The 18,141-nt window shown below is 38.0% G+C and overlaps 1 protein-coding gene across 1 annotated transcript; it reads left to right on the top strand.

Moving 5' to 3' along the window:
- The first annotated feature begins 7,056 nt into the window (after positions 1 to 7,056).
- Positions 7,057 to 14,151, top strand: LOC143742418 (uncharacterized). Its single transcript, XM_077235266.1, has 17 exons — positions 7,057 to 7,143; positions 7,772 to 7,901; positions 8,195 to 8,263; positions 8,766 to 9,158; positions 9,301 to 9,402; positions 9,482 to 9,714; positions 10,010 to 10,188; positions 10,415 to 10,508; positions 10,939 to 11,065; positions 11,177 to 11,352; positions 11,612 to 11,729; positions 11,819 to 11,910; positions 12,094 to 12,211; positions 12,984 to 13,088; positions 13,196 to 13,381; positions 13,468 to 13,647; positions 13,898 to 14,151. The coding sequence occupies exons 1-17, from the start codon at positions 7,072 to 7,074 to the stop codon at positions 14,149 to 14,151; spliced, it is 2,628 nt and encodes an 875-aa protein (XP_077091381.1). The 5' UTR covers positions 7,057 to 7,071.
- Positions 14,152 to 18,141: the final 3,990 nt, after the last annotated feature.

The following is an 18,141-nucleotide window of genomic DNA, read 5'->3' as shown; positions in this document are numbered from 1 at the left end:
ATGTGGGGCGGGGCGTTTAGGCCTACATTTTAAAGAGACATGGCAACTAGCCAACTTAAAGGTGCTCAAAGCGATGTCACGCGTTTTTTAGGCCAAAACATTTTTTGTCACATACAGCAAACATCTCCTCACTATCCGCTAGCTGCCTGTCCCATGAACACACTGTAAAAAACGCGGTCTCTGCAGACACCCCAGGCTCCACAAACGGCAACAAAAACAAACTGGGCTTACCCGCACCACGAAACACAACAAACTGTTCCAGCCAATGACCGACAAGAAGGGTTTGGGGGTGGGGTTTGGGGGCTAGTGCGCGGATGAGGAGGAGGGAGGGTCTAGCTAGCCTCCGTTTTGTTTGACAATAGTTCGAACGTCAACAAGAAGTGATGTCACCCAGGATCGCTTAGAGAACCTTTAAAACAAATTATTGTAAATAATCAATTCACGAAATTTACCGTATCCTTGGCATGCATTTAATCAGATTTGTTATTATCATTTTTTACTAAAATAAAAATATCTGAGGGAACCCCCTAATTCTATTTTTTACATCTAATCGTGCAATCTTTCAAAGAGATATTTGCACTAAACCTTATGTAATTTCCTATTGTAGCAATTTTGTCAATATGGTGGATTGGAAAACAAATGTGGATAAATTGTAAATAAATTCAGAAGTTTCTTTTGAATTAATATATTAGCAGCACATTAGCAGAATGTGAACACAAAGCACTCACTTACTGTAATATTAGACTCGGTTATGGTTAAGCGTTTTTGCTTTACTTTCCTATAGAAGCGATAGGAAAAAGTGTCTATCGCAATCACGTTAATACTATGGGTATATCTGCTTGTCTATATGTACATACTCAAGTGTACTGGGTTGCCAAGTAATAGTTTTAATACATTTACATCATCACGAATGAGTGTTTGATTATTGTTCATCCAGACAAATTTTTAAGTTAAAATATAGAATGTTCAATAGAAAGGTAAATCGTTTTTTTTTATTATTGTTCTTAAAGCTATAAGATGTTATTTGGTTTCTAGGGTACCTGGGGTGGTTGCTAGAGTATTGCTTTGCAGTTGCTTTGGTATTCTGAATAGTTGCTATTTGGTTGCTAGGGTATTCTGGGTGGTTGCCATGCCAGTAGATTGGAAATAGTAGATAGACAGAGACATAGACAGAAACTTCAAAATGTCTGTTACAGACCATTTGTAAATGAGCAAACAATTTCAAAAACACATCCATAGATACAAACTTCCATTTGACATGTCTGATCTGCAAGTGTGCAAAGTAGAAAAACAATTGGTGCAGATAGCCTTATGGGTAGCGCACTGACACAGGACACTGTTGCGCTTCTGGTGTCCCGAGTTCCGGCTTGTGGACCTTTCTCGATCACATCCCCCTCCAATTAGGCTTCCACTTAGCTTTTTGTCCATTCTGTACTGTCCTGTCTAAAAAAATGTGAAAATAACAAAAACTGATAAATAAAAAAAATACAAAAAAGTAAATAAAAGTCAAGTCATATGGCTAGTTTGGAATCCACATCCTCCGAACCTAAAGGAGTTAAATGAATGGTAGGACAATGAGGTTCAGATCCATTTTAGTGATTTTTCACTACTGAATGTTGTTCAAAACACTTTGAGCAACCATCAGTGCCTCCTGGTAAATATCCACACCAAACAAGTCACTGTTTTTGATAGGGTCAATGCTACCCTGGAGTTGTGCCTCCAGCATCTCTCGAAGTGCTGGTTGCGTCATTGGAATGTCAGTTTATTGTCGCGGATCTTCAACAGGAACTGGTCCATCCCAATCAATACCCCAGTCAGACATTTCAACCTATAAGAAAAATAAATAATAGTAAGGTACGTTAATAATTTGTAATAAGATTTGTAAATATAAACATTGGTCAAGAGTTCAATATTGAAGTAAATCTGGAACTGTTTATACCTCTTCAGGGAGCTGTTGTGGTGCAACAAGTAGTCCAGCCACCCACAGCTGCTGGGGAGACTTGTAGCCCTCCGAAGAGAGGGGATGTCGGGCTCAGGTGTCAGAAAAGAACTTCAGATGCCAGTTCAGTCTCGGAATCATCACAAAGTGTAGGCATGTGATATGAACATCACTGTTCGGGTCAAGAGCTCCAATGTCTTCCAGGTGGCGGAAGGCCGCATAGTAAATATGGATGACTGTGCACCATAAATCTCGCCATAGCCTCTCTATGCGTTGATTATGGACACTCTTCCCTGTGATGTAGCTCTTGCGCTCTGCCAGAGAATGTAAACATTTAATAATCTTAATTTAACAGAAACATCAATAATTCAATAATTCAACAAAAAAAAAACTGCAATCAATGGAAATATTCACTGATAATCTAACTAGGGATAGATGACAGCCAATCCTTTTCTAAATGTGATACAATAATGAACACCTGCGTAGAATTTATTTATATATTTATATGTTGTTTATATATATATATATATTGTTGAATGCGCATGCGCAAACACTACTACGTCATGATAATGCACTAGGCTACTTGCAGTATTTGTGTGTGAGTGCGCTGGTAATCCCTACGTTCTGAGGAACAATTGACCCCACAAATATAGTAATAGCAGTAAATTTTGACCTTGTGGGAGTGTTTTGGTGTCCATGAGGAAACAATCTTATAAATCATACAGAAATATGTTTTCTAAAATGCATAATATTCAGACTGGTACATTTTGTATGTGAGGGAGAAAATGGATGTGCATGTAAGCCTCATTGTCCTCCAGACTCTTTCTAAATGAGAGTTTTAGTGTTGTAACTGAGTACAATAACTGACAAACACTTAAACGAAATATAACCTTGTTGATGCTTAAGCCACTGCAAGGATTCAAAAGAAACTATTTTGATTATATTATGCATTCCTTTGGAGTTATAGCGGGGGGAAAAGGTGATTTATTACTGTGCCACCTTTGTGACTGTTCATCAAATTCAGCACACTTGATTCACACAACACATGACTGCACTGGTTCTTATAATGGTAAACCATTCGGATTATACATCAATATGCTACAAAATGACTAAAAAAAATAAAAAAAAAAATAGAAAGAAGTGGGGGAAAATGTAAAAGAAAATACAACTTGATTCAGGGGAACAATCTTTTTTGTATAGCCTATCCCTTGTTGTTCAAGGGTTATTAACATACAAATACTTGAGAGACAGTGCAAAATCTTACACAAATATTGTACACTTACACTAACAATAGGCCTACACTCTAATGGTTACTTGATGAGAGAAATGAACATATTGTACATACAGTAAACTATCACATAGAACTCCCTCGATGATTGTCATTTATTTGCAAACATTTTTAGGGACTGTATTTTACCATAAAAAAGGAGACCTCACTGTTTCCCAACCCTGTTCCTGAAGATACACTAAACACAACACATTTCCCTGCTCTTCATCATAAGGATCATCATCTCGATCCACACCACAGCTCTTCAGTGGAGAATCTGAGACATAGCCTAAGCAGTGAAAGGAGGAAGACTTCAGCAACGGGTCTTCAGGGTCAGGAAACACTGGACTACATGACTAGTGAGCTTCAGAAAGAGTTTGGTGACAAGGCCAAGAAAATGTTTATTTTTAGAAGAGGTGAAAAATTATACATTAACACAATAATTCAAACACAGTGTTGTACATATTTATCCCAGACTATTGTTGGGCTGGTGCAGTATAGCACAGGAGTCCTGAAGTCACCCCATCACCACACATGCTCTTATGTATAAAGCCCATGTTAATGACCTGATCTGAATCAGATGCTTTTGATTGAGGAGACAATGCAGAATAAACAGAACAGACTGAGAAACCCATAAAACATTATCCGTACATAAACCATCTCATATATGCACCTAGAGAGAAATGCACATAATGGATTATAGACAGTAGTGTATTTATTTTATTTTTGAATTGTTTAGTTTAAAGACATTTCAAACTTTCTATATAGGCTATTTCTCATAATTTCGTTTAATTTATGACGAGATGTGCTCCAGTTCACGAATTCACCGGGCTCGCTACTCCATAAGTCATAGGGACCCCCATAAAAAAAAATATTTTTGGATTTTGGGGGGTCCCAAATAGGCTATAGCCTATTTTAACATTAAAAATGATTGTGAAAATTATAGGTCTTTAATGACGCTTTATATTTATAACAGTAATTAATTCATTTCCTAGCGTGAGTCAGCAATCAGGGCAGTAGCTATAGCACAGGAGTCCTGCCACAGGGCATTTCCATCTATTATTAGCAGAGTGAGTTGTTGTGGTGCACCCGCTAAATAAGGACTGTACAAAGTTGCACTGTTGGGGCTCGGGCAGTTATTTATAACATATTAATTTAGAGTTAAGAAACGATATGCTACACACGACCAGAGTGCTGTTTTCCTGAATGCCATCACTATTGAAATCAAAATATTGATTTCATAACAGTTCAATAAACAAATAGGCCTAGTTAAAATTAAGTTAGGCTACTTACGAGTCAAAGATTCAATTACCCATTATTAAACCGCCTCATTCTGAATAAATGAGCCGTTTGAACGAATCGTTTAAATTAATGACTCAATGACTCGCTCATTAAGACGGCCGCCTGCCGCCTCGTACTGTCGGTTTAGTTTCAAAGTATCATTCTTTTCAACATTCCTTATTTGTATATAAAAAAAAAATATTTAAAACAATCTCATAATCTCATTTAATACAGTTATAATTTTTCAATTTAACTTACCGGTAGGCCTATGTAATTTGATTGGTAGCAGCCACTAGACTAGGCTGTCTTATTATTTGAATTGAATGTAGCCTATTAATAAAATCTAAGAATTTGAAATGAAATTTAGAGCATACATTAAATAAAATTAGGGGAAAAGCGCCCTTTATAGAGATACAAAAAAATATTCAGATAAGAGTGTTTTCAAAAATGAAACATTGACAATTTAAGTTTAAAGGGGGTAAAGCCTCTGAGTGCTTAGGCTATAAAGGAAATGTAATTTTGCCAAAAGAAGAACTTTTCAGTTAAATAAATGTTAATTTTAAATCGGTCTACTTCAGTGTGATATATTCCCATATTATCATGCTTAATTGAATAATTGTAATGTGAAGATCATGATGCAGATATCTGAATCAGATATGGGTGGTTGGCGGCTGGATTATCATTTATTTTTAACAACAGATTCGAGTGACAACAAAGTGCACCTTGGGGGGGGGGGGGGGGGGGGGGGGGGTTGTTGCATGGCCCCCGGATCCCCCAGTGTTAGGATTTTGTCACCTCTGCCTCATTTTGAGACAGGAAAAATCCTGACATTGGTCCATATATATTTTGCCTACAGTAGGGTACATAGCAAGGTAGTCTTCAGAATTTATAATTTTATAATTACATAGCCTACATTTTCGTGGACCCCCCAAGAGTCATAAATCAATTCGAACCCTGCCCATAGAAAATCATTAGGCTACAAGAACGCTTAAAGTGGTTTAGTGCAGATTAGACTGTCCCGTTATTACGTCGAAATAACTATGTCGAAATAACAGATTAGGCTACTTATGTTGAAATTAGGGCTGGACCAGAATATTCGAATATTCGTTCGGTGGGTTGGTATTCGATTTGAAAATTTGACATTCGAATATTCGTTGTTTTTGGTTTTTTTTGCACCCCTGGGATCTCCCGCGAAACGGTTCTCACTCGCGCTTGAATAAGGCCGGCGACACACTGGCTGCATGGCGTGAGCGTCTCAGCTGTGTGGCATGTACGTTTTTATTTCAGCTCCCATGTTAACAGGTTGGAGTTTGCACACTGCCTGTGTGAAACACGCGTCTCAGGCGCGGCTCGAGCCACGCGGACCCGTTCTCATCAATCTGCGTATAAATAACACGACTTTACACTCTCAAATTGCGTGTAATGCATACGCCAAAGTCCAATTTTGCGTGCATATGATACGCCAATCCTTCCCATTAACTTCGGTGGAGAGCAGATGCGTCTAAATACCACGCATCACCTTCAACGGCAATGACGTCACCAATGACGTCACCAGCGAGGCTCAGTTCGCCCAGTTCACCTGATGCGCGTACATCCTCAATCAGGTAAGGAAGGGCAACAGTCCTTTTTTGTAATTAGATCACGGTGTTAACTGTATTATTTTAATTATTACAGTGTTTCTGCATTACGTTAAATAGGGCCATGTGTCAAAATTGCAGCGAATGCGTTTAAATGAGTTAGTGAACTGAACAGTGGGCCGCTCTATCTGCTTCTACTGTAAACAGACCTGTTGCAGTTTGAAATTAATAAAACCGTTTTCAGTCATGTTGTGACATGGGTCTTCCGCTTTTTGACATGGCTGATGACAGCACTACAAATCAGCAGACTGAATTAGTGTTTGCTAACGGTTTTAGCTAAAGTGGTAACGTTAGCCTACGGGACCCCCCAGGGGTCAATAATGTGGACTAATCAGTGCGTATGGAATAATTCAGGCACGCGCAGACATTACTAGTTGCTTGCAGATGCATGATACTGTAGGGTTGGATTAGACTCCTATCCCCAAGATATTTGATTTCTAATGTCATCATATATAGTGCATTTTACCTAAATTGCACATTGTTGGTTTGATTGCTTCTATTGCTCTCTTGATTTGTAAGTGGCATTGGATAAAAGCATCTGCTAAATGATTAAATGTAAAGGAAAATTAAGCAAGATTTAGACTAGACCCTTTGTCTCCTGCTGAAAAACTGTAACTGCTTACAAAAAAACAAAAAAACAAAAAAAAAACATGAATCTGTAGTTGATAATAGCTAACATGTTAGGTGACGTCATTGTAGCCTTGGTAAAATAAACAATTGAATACAGAAATATCATTATAGTTACAACCAAAGGTTGTTATGAAAATCTGCATTATCCTGCAAATAGTCAGACTCCACTATCCTCTACCGGAAAATGTAAAATTTTAACCTTTACCCTCATATCACTGATGTGATCCAAACTTTCCATTCAATTATAATAGTCAGCAAGTTTGAGTTGCAGGCAGATCTCAGATCTAACTGACACCTTTATTTTTTGTTTAAGTACAATGTCAAGAGGAAATAAGAACAAACTAGAAGCTGTTCTTCAGCTCGGGGATGCATTTGTTGAAGAGATACAGGCAAGTTTCATTCTTGTTATACACAAATTGATAATACCTAGAATATCAAAATCGACTGCTGGCGGTAGATCCTTTTCCTACTTAGCACCAAAACTCTGGAACAGTCTTCCTACCATTGTCCGGGAAGCAGACACACTCTGTCAGTTCAAAGCTAGACTAAAAACACATCTCTTTGACCTAGCATACACATAATACATTATAGACTTCTATAATTCAATGTTAGGCTGCATAGATTAGGTCAGCCGGAACTGGGAACACTTCCCTTAAATCCAGATGTACTCGTTACATCATAAGAAGGATGGCATCTACGCTAATATTAGTGTCTTTGTTTATCCCGAGGTTTACCGCAGCCTGCCGGATCCAGGTCGTGTCCAGATCTGATGAAGGACCTTCGCCTGAACCCGATGACAACGCAGTGCTGAAGTGCCAACTAGCCTCTCCCTATGGAGGATCCAAACCAAACCAATCTCTGTTACCTTAAATTATATTAAGTTTATCTCTGTAAAGCTGCTTTGAAACAATCTACATTGTTAAAAGCACTATATAAATGAGGATGACTTGACTTGACAAATGTGTAATTAATTAACTCCAGTTTCACCCATCTACTTTTCATTACATGTGCATAAAGAAACGTAACACAGAGTTACAAACTCAGAAGGCTGAAGTCACAGGACAGTCTAAAGTGACCTGGTGGAAGAGGGACCGTGATGGGCAGCGTGTGACCACCAGCAAACGGAGGAAAAAAGGTTCATCTGCTGGTTAGTGTACATCTTATCAAATTTATGTCAAATACTTTAAATGGAGAGTGATGATGTGTGATTTAGAGAAGGTGCTGGTTTGATAATGCTGTTGTTACTCAATATTCTATGCTTGCACATTCATAATGTAAATTACATTATAATGCCAAATACATTTAGGTTTGATAGTTTCCATGTTGCAAGTTTGCCAAAGGTTTCAGTTTTTATTTTTTTTGTACATCTGGCAAAGAGTTTGAAAGAATTATACTCTAATAAGAATTCTAATGTGGTTTGTTATTTTTACTTCCAAAAAGTTGGTACCGGTACTTCTCCATGTGCTAGTTCCACCATCACAACTTCATGTACTAGCTACCAAGATCCTGGTAAGTAGAAAAACAACTTTAAAAACACGTTTAATAATATGGTATGCTTCAAATGAAAACAAGGAGTTACGTTAAAAGGGAGCCTCATTATACCTGCACTTTTGCTATGTTTAGTAACTAGTCATCTAACGATGTTCCTTTTCTAAATGCCTCAAATATTAAACTTACCACAATTTGGTGCATCGAGCCAAATTGTCAACATGACAGAAATAGGAACACTTTAGACAATAGCATCACTGTTTCTCAGCAAAATCACATGGTGGTTGTTTAGTTTCACAATTAAGTGGGCAACACTACTGACAGCCAGCACCTACACAGAATCTTAAGGGTCATGGATTTGATTGCCCATTTCCAACTGTCCTTTCACCCTCTGCCTTCTCTGCTATCACTGGACTGTCCCTGTATTAAAAGCAATGGAAATACCTCAAAAGAAGTCAGTGGTAGTGGAATTGCAATGTTGGATTTCTAGTATGTTTTTATTTTTCTCTTTCTCTCTCTGAAGATTTTAATATGCAGAGGCTTGAGGACCTTCTACGGGATTCAGACAGCATTGATGGGCAAGATTTTGCTCAGCAGCCATCTTTGTCCAGTTGGTGTCAAAGACAAAAAGGGGTCCAACAATGTTGGCAACAGGCGAGGCCACAAAACATTCACAACTTGTTGTCAGCTGAGAACATTGTCCAGATGAAGTGCAACCACTGTCACGTGGCAGAAGCCATCATCCGTTGCAGGGAATGTTTGCCCTCAGAGTGGTTTTGTGCAGAGTGTGATCAATTGGTACATAAACGCCACACTCTGCACAGTAGGCAGACCACCATGTATGGCTTTTATAAATACATTCCCCCAACAGAGTTTGTGAAACTCCATGATGATAAGTACATCATCTGTGAACAAGGTTGGTGTCTCTTTTTCAGTTGATTTGCTTTTTTTTTTTTATCAACACACAACATTATTAAATTATTCATTATGTTTTACAAGTACTTGCTAACAATCCAAACATTCTTTAATGTCATCCTGATTGTCATTTGCTCTTGCAGATTGTTTGCTGCCAACAGCCTATCCTCAAAATATATGCTCCTGTGACACTGGTGATGTTGCAATCTCTGTTGGTAGATCCATCATACTGGTTTGCATAAATGGTAGGATTGGGTTAAAAAATATTGTTTATCTAACATATTACTTTAGTTCGTTATTTATTTGTCTTTCATGTGATCTCAGGCCGTTATAATCTTCACGTTTCGGTGCTAAAATGCCAACATTGCAATAAGCAATGGGTTCCAGAAGTCAGTGACTTTGTAAGGAGTGGTTACTGGCCCGCTACCATGCAAGCACAGACACTTTTCCACCAAGATCTGTTCCATTCCTTTGAAGCTATGAAGACAACAGCTCCAGGAATGTCAGTGAAAGCCTTCACAGCAATGTTGGACCAGAGAACAAAGCGGTTTGGAAGAGTGAGTAAAATTTGAAGCTGAAAGACAAATGCATTTGTTATTATAAGTAGCTGTAAGGCTGGACAGTATGACAAAAAGGGTGTTCAAGTCCAAACAGGGTGCAAATTCAAATATACCCACGTATGAAGTGGCTGTAATATTTCAGGTTACTGAAATGAACTGAACTGAAGACCATATTAGACCGCATTGCCAATTGCATCCTTTCTTGGGTTTGAAAAGGTACATTGACAAAACATAAATGGGGTGACCTTGTAGTTCATTGTCATTTAAAGCTGTTCTATAAATTGTTTTTCAGACTGGCAAAGTGAATACAGATGCTTTTCAGAGGAGCTTTCTGCAATATGTGTACTGCAACTCTGAAGAGGACCAACTTCTGGAAAAGGAGCCATTTGTCTGTCCAGCCTGTAGTCCTGAAATGGTGGCTGTTTCAGTGGATGGCAACAGAAAACTCTACAGGTTCCAGAAAGCAAACCAGTGAGTTTTGTGTACACATTAAAACCAGCCAATGTAGTTAATGTATCTACTTGCTATTAACATTATCATAATAATATAGTTCTCATTTTGTTATTTAAAACTAAGCTGTTGAATATAATATCCATGTCGTATAGTATAGTATCCATATAATATCTATTATTATAATTTATTATTATTATGTAAGACTTCTTACTACAGTGATTATCCAGAATACATTTTGTTGTAGGAGTGAAGAGCCAGGGTTCTTTGATGGAGTGTTTTTATCCCAAGACTCTGAGGTGTCCAGTTTTGTTGAGGAAGTCCGGGGGGCTGTCAAGAGTGTAAGTTTTCAATCAGGCTGAGCAGCGGGTATCTCTGGCTTATTTTATAACTAATTGGAAGTAACAACACTGTAGCCTTATTAGGTGTTCGAATGAGGGAATCTTTCATCAGGTGTTGAGATGGCACGTGATGAGTGAAGTTGCAGAGCTGGATGAAAAAAATACAACTAGATTCTAATCCAGAGAGCACAGTATATCTATAGTATTGGTTGCTGCACATACAGTATGTCTGACACAATTTCTGACAAAGTTAGACTATTGCAATTATCCTCCTGCATGCGAAATGGCAAATCATTTCAACTGGTTTGTTATACTCCAGGGAGTTGCAGATGGAAGATGGGTCAGGCAATCAAAGACAAAATCTAATCAGACTGTAATTGTTGATGTGTTTGAGCATGCAGCCCTGCTATTTAACTTTTTACTTTGGTAGACGGCAGGAAGAGCGATGTGTGGGGAATCCCACTGGACAGCAGCAAGAGAGACATCAAGGCAGGCCAACAAGTTGGATGAAGAAGGTGTAGAAATTGCTGTGTGCAGGCATGGATTCCTCCTCAAAGGTTGCTATTGGTCTTGATAAATTGCAATGAAAAATATTTGTAGATGAAACATCTGAAGCCTATTCTTCAGTGTGCAATGTGCTCTCTACTTAATTTCTTTTTTTCCAAAAGGTCTGAATATGTATAGAGGAGAAATCTTTGCATATCCAATGTTTCTCCAAAAAGAGTTCCAGGGTGCTGCATTTTTGGCCATGGATGTGACGTGCCGTTATGTGCCATACCTGGAGAAGGTGTCAGAGGCCCTGACTCATCTTCAACCTCTTCAGAAAATGAGACGTTGCTTGTCCGTAATGCATGCCAAAGCCCACAATAAAAAATGCGAGGTGATGCTTTTAACTACTTTTACATTTCAGAGTGATGTAGCCAACAATTAACGTAAAGTACCACAATGTATGATGTTGTGACCCAAACAACAACCCAGGAGTGTGTTTTGAGTTGTACATGAGCCCCTATGTGCTGTCCTCTACAGCTGGTGACCTTGGGATATGCATCAATATTGATCACCCTGTTGTCCACCCTGTTTAACAAGTCCACTGCTTCCTGTAGATTCTGTGGAATGCAAGGAACCAGGAAGGTGCCGGAACCACTCTTGGTGAAGAAGTAGAGCAAGTCAATAGTTTTCTCTCCAGATGTGCCCTGACCACAAAGTATATGTCCAAGTCAGGTTTGTAGGCTTCTTTGCCCCCTGTTCCCCTGCAATTGTACACATTGACATTTTACAATTTATTGTGATTTTTCTATTGTTCTTTACAGTAAGAACTGATATGCTTACTGTCCATGCTATTGGGTGGAATCAACGTAAAGAGAATGGCCTCCACATTGCCTTGTCTTCCAGATTCAAAAAGGTATGTTCATGAATTGAAAAAGGATGGACTATTTTAAACCGTTAAATTTGAACTTAAAGTCCACCCAAAATGCATCACTTCAGCTATATGTAGTCGAATATGTCATTATATTAAATCAGACAGGAACATATACTTTTTGGTATTTTATGAAATGACAGTGTGTTGTGTGTTGCTGTTTTGCAGACAGTAGAAAACACCCTAGATGCAACAGAGAGCCTGAAGAAGATGCAGGACCAGTTGCATTGCAGTGATGACATGCTAAAGCAGTGGGTTGTTGATGTCAAGCAGTGGGCCAGTAGCGGTAAGGGCAATGTTGTTTTATACATAAACACTGTTGGAGTAATTTGGTTGTAATGCATGTAGCTGTAGCTTAATGTTAAATTATGATGTGAGGATGGGCACTTTTTGTGTCACAAGTCTTCAAGTAGTATTTTGACTTAAAGAAAGTAAACAAATTTAGCAATGAAAACAGAAAGATTGGTGCATGTTCACGCAAATCAGACCAAAATGGAACAATATTATTTGAGGGTAGGAAATGACAGACCAAACACAATGTACCAGTAAAGCCCAATTTATACTTCTGCGTCAAACTCCTGCCGTAGCTACGTCGTAGGCTGTGTGTAGTGCGCGTACGGTTTGGCGTACCCTGACGCGCACCTCTCCAAAAATGTAACAACGCGTCAATTCTACGCAGACGCAAGCGCTGTGATTGGTCTGCTAGAACCTAATAACCTAAACCCTGATAGGACATAATCCCCCATCAATGACTTTCATAAAGAATGACTGTGGACTATGGACTCTCATAAACACAGACTCTTGAAAAGTGATGATAATAAAGATATCACACAGATTAGATGCCTATGACTCTTGGCCTATGTTGCTTTGTCCCTAATTGTTGCTGAAACATGCAGTCAGTGTCCAGTACGGTATGAGAAAAACATACGAGATAGATATTTCTGTCCAAATTAAACATTGTCCTAAACAATGTTTTAGCTGCTGCTGCTGTACTATGTGCAATTAAGAAAACTTAAGTGTGTTTGAAACATTTCTCTTTCTTCTTAACTTGAATTTAGGAAATGCAGCAGCCAGTTCTGTTAATGCTCGTGGTTTGCAGATCTCCATCGAAGCACTCTTTGTGAGCATTTGTCAGAAGAAGCACTACCTTTATAGACAGAATGGTATGTATTAGTTAATGTAAGTTATGCAGATGGAAGTTATATTGTTTCTGTTCATTAAATGCCATGGCAGCTCTTTTGTAATACCATTGTTTTTGCTCTTATTACAGATCGCAACAAAAGGCGTCAGAAGATTACTCAGAAGATTGCCCAAGAAAAGAAGCGCTTGCTAGATGAGATCCAGAGATACAACCAACAACCTGATGGTGATCCTGTGGACACACACTCAGTTGTGCAGAAACTTTCCAACAAAGCTGCAGAGAGCATGATCTGGCCTTGGCAGGAACAGAACACAGGTGTTGTATTAATATTTAACTTTGTTTATTTAAAATGTATCATCATCAAATTAGTTTATTAATGTATGATGTTTTCATTCCTTCAGACGGTATAGACATTCTCGTCAAGAAGAAGCTTTTTGACCAACTAATGCTGGTCTCACGACTGACAGAAGAAAAGCAGATCCTTGTGAAGGAGATGATGCAGCACTGTCAGTACCTTAAGGACTCGGTTGCAAAGGTCCAGACACTGATAGCCACCATTTCAGATTGCATAAAAACAGGAAGTAAGTGTAAATCAAACAATTATGGCTTTATGCACTTTAATATTCATAGATCAAACTATTTTCAAGTGAAAAGCAATCATGCTAGTATTGGCTCAAGAACTAAGGACACATGGCCTTCAAAGATTATTTTATCCAATTATTATTTTCCAATTTGACTTTGTATTTAACATTTGTTCTAACATAAATAAGCTCTCTGATAAAATGTTTAGTGTGACGGTAATTCCATTACTCTTCATGTGTGGACTTATAGGCTATCCCAATGGATTCACAGAGGAGGCGTCCAGGGGCCTCATCAGTCTACTTAAGAGAAGACTGCATAACCTCAGATTTAAGCAGCAGACTGTAGCATGCTCATACAGAGGCATTCTCGAACCAACTCCTAGGCTGGTGGAAGAAGATGAAGGGGAAATGGAGGAAATGGACTGGCAACGTGACCTCAGCTCTGAGGATGAGGATGATGATGAGGAAGATAATGAGGCTGAGGTGGGGACTCAAGTCACTTGACTTGGGACTCAAGTCACAGTTGTAATCCCTTTTGCTTTGACCTGTACTTTGATGACTTGAAAAGATCTTCTGTCAAGACTTTAGAAACCCTGTTTTTGTAAGTGAGTTAGATTGAAAGTGACAAAGTGACTCCTCACTTGTTTGTTCCTGCAGTTATCTGTATTTTGCTACATATGCTCTCAGATTATACTTTTGTTTTATGTTACTGGAATTGTAATAATCATGGTTATGTTTGCAACTGATAATGTCTGTAAATATTTGCTGATACCTGTATATATGTGTATGGAAACAGAAATACAAATTTGATTTGTCATCAGACTGAGTTGACTTTGGCTCATCACACATCAACCCTTACAAAAAGAGAGAACTGGGAGCTTTCAGATTCAACCTGAACTACCAACATTTTGGAACATTAGAGGTCACTGACACCAGGTCACATATTAAGATAGATGTATGAAACTTACATACTGTACACTGATAGTTACTGGCAGTGTAATATACTTCAATACTGACAATGTAAAACAATTGTAGTTATTGTCTAAATATATATCAACCATAGTTAACCAAATGTTAAACAGATGATCGGTTAGCAGGGTTGGGTCAGATTGCTTTGAATATAAACAACATGGCAAAATTAATAATCATCAGTTATGCAATTTACCTTTTAGCAACAACCCAACTTGGAATATCATTTTAAGAAGCTCAGTGATCTGAGGCCATGCAGAGTAAATGTTATGACCATATCCATCTGATTATCAACTCATCCCATGGTAGGAACAAGCCACATATAAGATGTGGAGACTGTTCATATCAGTGTCATCTTCAGAGATACATGTAGGAAACTTTATAAACAGGGATATTGAGGCTACTACATTATATAATCCAGACCATGTAGGACCATTCAGGTGGTTTGGAGGAGCTAAAGCATGCCAGAAGGGGCATATAAAATCCCAATATATGCCTCTGTGTCAATGGTACCTTCTCACCCATGCCATGGGCACTGATGCACACATATCCTAACTTTTCTGGAAATGGGGTTTGTAGTTTCTCACAGTGACAGGTTTTGGTATGAGGAAAATGTAAATAGAAACCTATTTGCCCTTTTTTGTAGAGATCAAAAAAAATCTTTACACAGAAATAAATACAGAGGATGCAACAGGGCCAATATGTGTAATGCACTCTTGTTTTTAAATACCAATTATAATGTTACAAGTACAAGAGGAGACGACTACCCATCATAGACCATGATCTTTTATTTTTATACCATCATAGCAGCATTAGCATAAATAGATATGCATATAAGCCGTGTGTGTGTACTTTTAATATCTTTGTGAGGACCAGTTTGAGTTTTAGACCATCGGAGTAAGGACCTTTTGACCGGTCCTCACTTTCTGAGAGCCTGTAAAGGTCAGTTTGAGGGTCAAGAGCTGGTTTTAGGGATCAGGTTATATTGAGAATTTGGGCGTGTTTAGGGTCAGGGTTCAGGTCAGACACTTAGTTGTGATGGGTAGGGTTAGAGTAAGGACCTAGAGATTGCATTGTGTCAATGAATGTCCTCACAAAGATAGATACAAACGTGTGTGCGTGCGTGTATGTGTGTGCCTGCATGTAAATCTGTTTACACAGTCAGAAACAAACAAAAAGCTTTATTTTATATAGGCTATTGAGCCTGCGTGCTCCCTGAAACTAGACCTGAGATGGCTTGTGTCCGTGAAATGAGAAAATTAAAACTTTGTTTTATAGCTGAACCAAATACATTGTTGGAAAGGCCGTGACCTGGAGAGTAACATATGTTAGTATGAAGATTCTACATGGCTCCTGCTTTGAAACACTGACCTTTGAAACTTCACCTCGGTGCATGTTTGAAGGCTTATAATTCAGCAGCAAAAGGGGCTACAGATATGGGACCAACTGTTATAGAGAGCTCTTGACCTGAGTATAGTCAACAACTGGGGGCAGTTAACCAAATATGGATAACATATGGGTTAATTTAATTTGACCCCATTTAACAATTAGATATTTAAAATCTGATTGCATAGATGTGTTTACCATCCCACTAAACCCCCCACTATACTCCCAACTCACTATTTACAACCTCCAATTGTAAGAAAAACACTAATGTTTTAGAAACTACAATTCCCTTATATCCATACCATGCAGCTTGATACAAATCAGCACTACAGTTGTAGTTCTTCTGGTTTGCAAAGTAGGGTTGTAAAATAGGGTTGTAAAAAGATATATCTACTGAATATATTACATATCTAGTACAGCCAAACTAGTAATTACACTGCATCTAGATGATCTATGTTAACAAATAGTAGATATGTTGGTTTATTTCAGATATTTTAGCCAAAACAGGAGTATAACGCGCAAACTCCGCCCCACAACACAATCATGCACTTCCGTAACCTTATGCTACCAATTTTTTTTTTCTTATCATTTTCCAAGGAGCAATTATTAAAAGTGATAGCCTTAACATGAACATAACGTGTTGAGTTATCAATTTGTTTTTCTGTGGAGAAATGTTGAAGATATCGTTAAAAAAGTGGGTGTCTGTGAAGAAAATAATTTCCGGGTGGAAGCGATAGCAATTAGCAACATCAATAGCAACCACCATAGCAACGAACTAAAGATAATATGCATTCACTGAACGAAAATTATGAAAACAAAATGCAACTGGTTATTCTTAACACCAAAGCTGGCTATATACCTTGAGTACTATAAGGATTAAAAAGGTTACCCTTATGGAACAAAAATATATGGGAATATACTGCAAAATATAATATTACCTTATTATACATATGCGAAACTAGTGCTTATATTTGTCAATATACTGCAATGCATTGCAGCATTGACCATGTGTGGCTATATATTGATTCATATTAAACATTTATAAATGAAGACAAAAATAGCATTACATGTAATTGTATCCTTTGTTGTGCACATATATTGCACATACCTGTTCCCATAAATGTGAATGTATTATACACACATATATACACCCATTCACGGAATGACTTACAATCACTGGTTACAACAGACTTCTAGTTCCCAGCATGCTTTGCCTCTATGTTAAAAGACAGTAAATGTTAAAAATAAGTGTTATTTCATGTTTTGCTCAATATGAATATAAGGGATATCTATTTGTGTGTAATTTTCTATTATTTTGGTATTTAAAAGTTTTTGGGGTTACTATTGTACATGCAGTTGTGCTTGTGCTTTATAACTAGCTTGAATTTGTGGGGCCAGAATGAGGTGAAAATGAAACTTTATCATAGGACAAAATGAAAGATATTTATACACCCTCAAGTACTCCCGTAACAATGTTAATTCCATGTTTTCAGAGAAGGAGAAACAACAACAAAACTCACAACAGAACTTTTATTGTGAAATATTGTAAAGTGCCAGACAATGCAAATTAGTTTTTCTGGGTGGAAGGTTGTGAAAAGGCGAACTGCACAATAAAACGATTGGCCTTTTGGATGAGAAAAGTATTGGATGCGATGAGGTCCTTCCCAACACCCAGCCCTAATGAACAAAAAATGAAACAAATTTATAAACACATACTTTTAATTTACAACATATATGTAATCAATTCTGCGCAGTACAACTTTATTGTTGTCCACATGGCCCAGTTTAATGGACACAACATTTGTTTCACAACATTTGTTTTCTTTGCACCATCAGTGACAACAGTATTTTTTAGCAGACCTTCCTTTATGACACAGTCATTCCAATGTTCTCCTGCGGTTCCCAAGATGGGGGCCAGGCCTTTTGGCTGAAAGAAATGGCAAAATAAAACGTACAGAAATTATGTATTTAATTGCTGAAATAGGTTCAATATAAGGATAGCCTCTGACATGGTTTATAAACCCTGTTAGGCTTCTACATATTTCCCTGACAGAATGGGGTGGAGAAAGCAGAAGAGAATGTATATTTATATCCAAATTATATTATTGTCACTTTGTAATGACATTTTCATGTATGTTG

This window comes from Siphateles boraxobius, unplaced genomic scaffold (genome assembly GCF_051911475.1).
Source record: "Siphateles boraxobius isolate OS27281-9 unplaced genomic scaffold, OSU_SipBor_1 19, whole genome shotgun sequence".
In the NCBI taxonomy this organism is placed as follows: domain Eukaryota; kingdom Metazoa; phylum Chordata; class Actinopteri; order Cypriniformes; family Leuciscidae; genus Siphateles; species Siphateles boraxobius.
The sequence above is the reverse complement of the archived record's forward strand: the minus strand, read 5'-3'. Positions and strand labels throughout refer to the sequence as shown.

What these genes read in the sequence shown, in the direction of transcription:
- LOC143742418 (XM_077235266.1), top strand. Translation starts at nt 7,072, where the DNA reads ATGTCAAGAGGAAATAAGAACAAACTAGAAGCTGTTCTTCAGCTCGGG. An exon ending in CATACTGGTTTGCATAAATG is followed by an intron (nt 9,403 to 9,481) that starts GTAGGATTGGGT and finishes ATGTGATCTCAG; the next exon opens with GCCGTTATAATCTTCACGTT. An exon ending in AAATGAGACGTTGCTTGTCC is followed by an intron (nt 11,353 to 11,611) that starts GTAATGCATGCC and finishes TGCTTCCTGTAG; the next exon opens with ATTCTGTGGAATGCAAGGAA.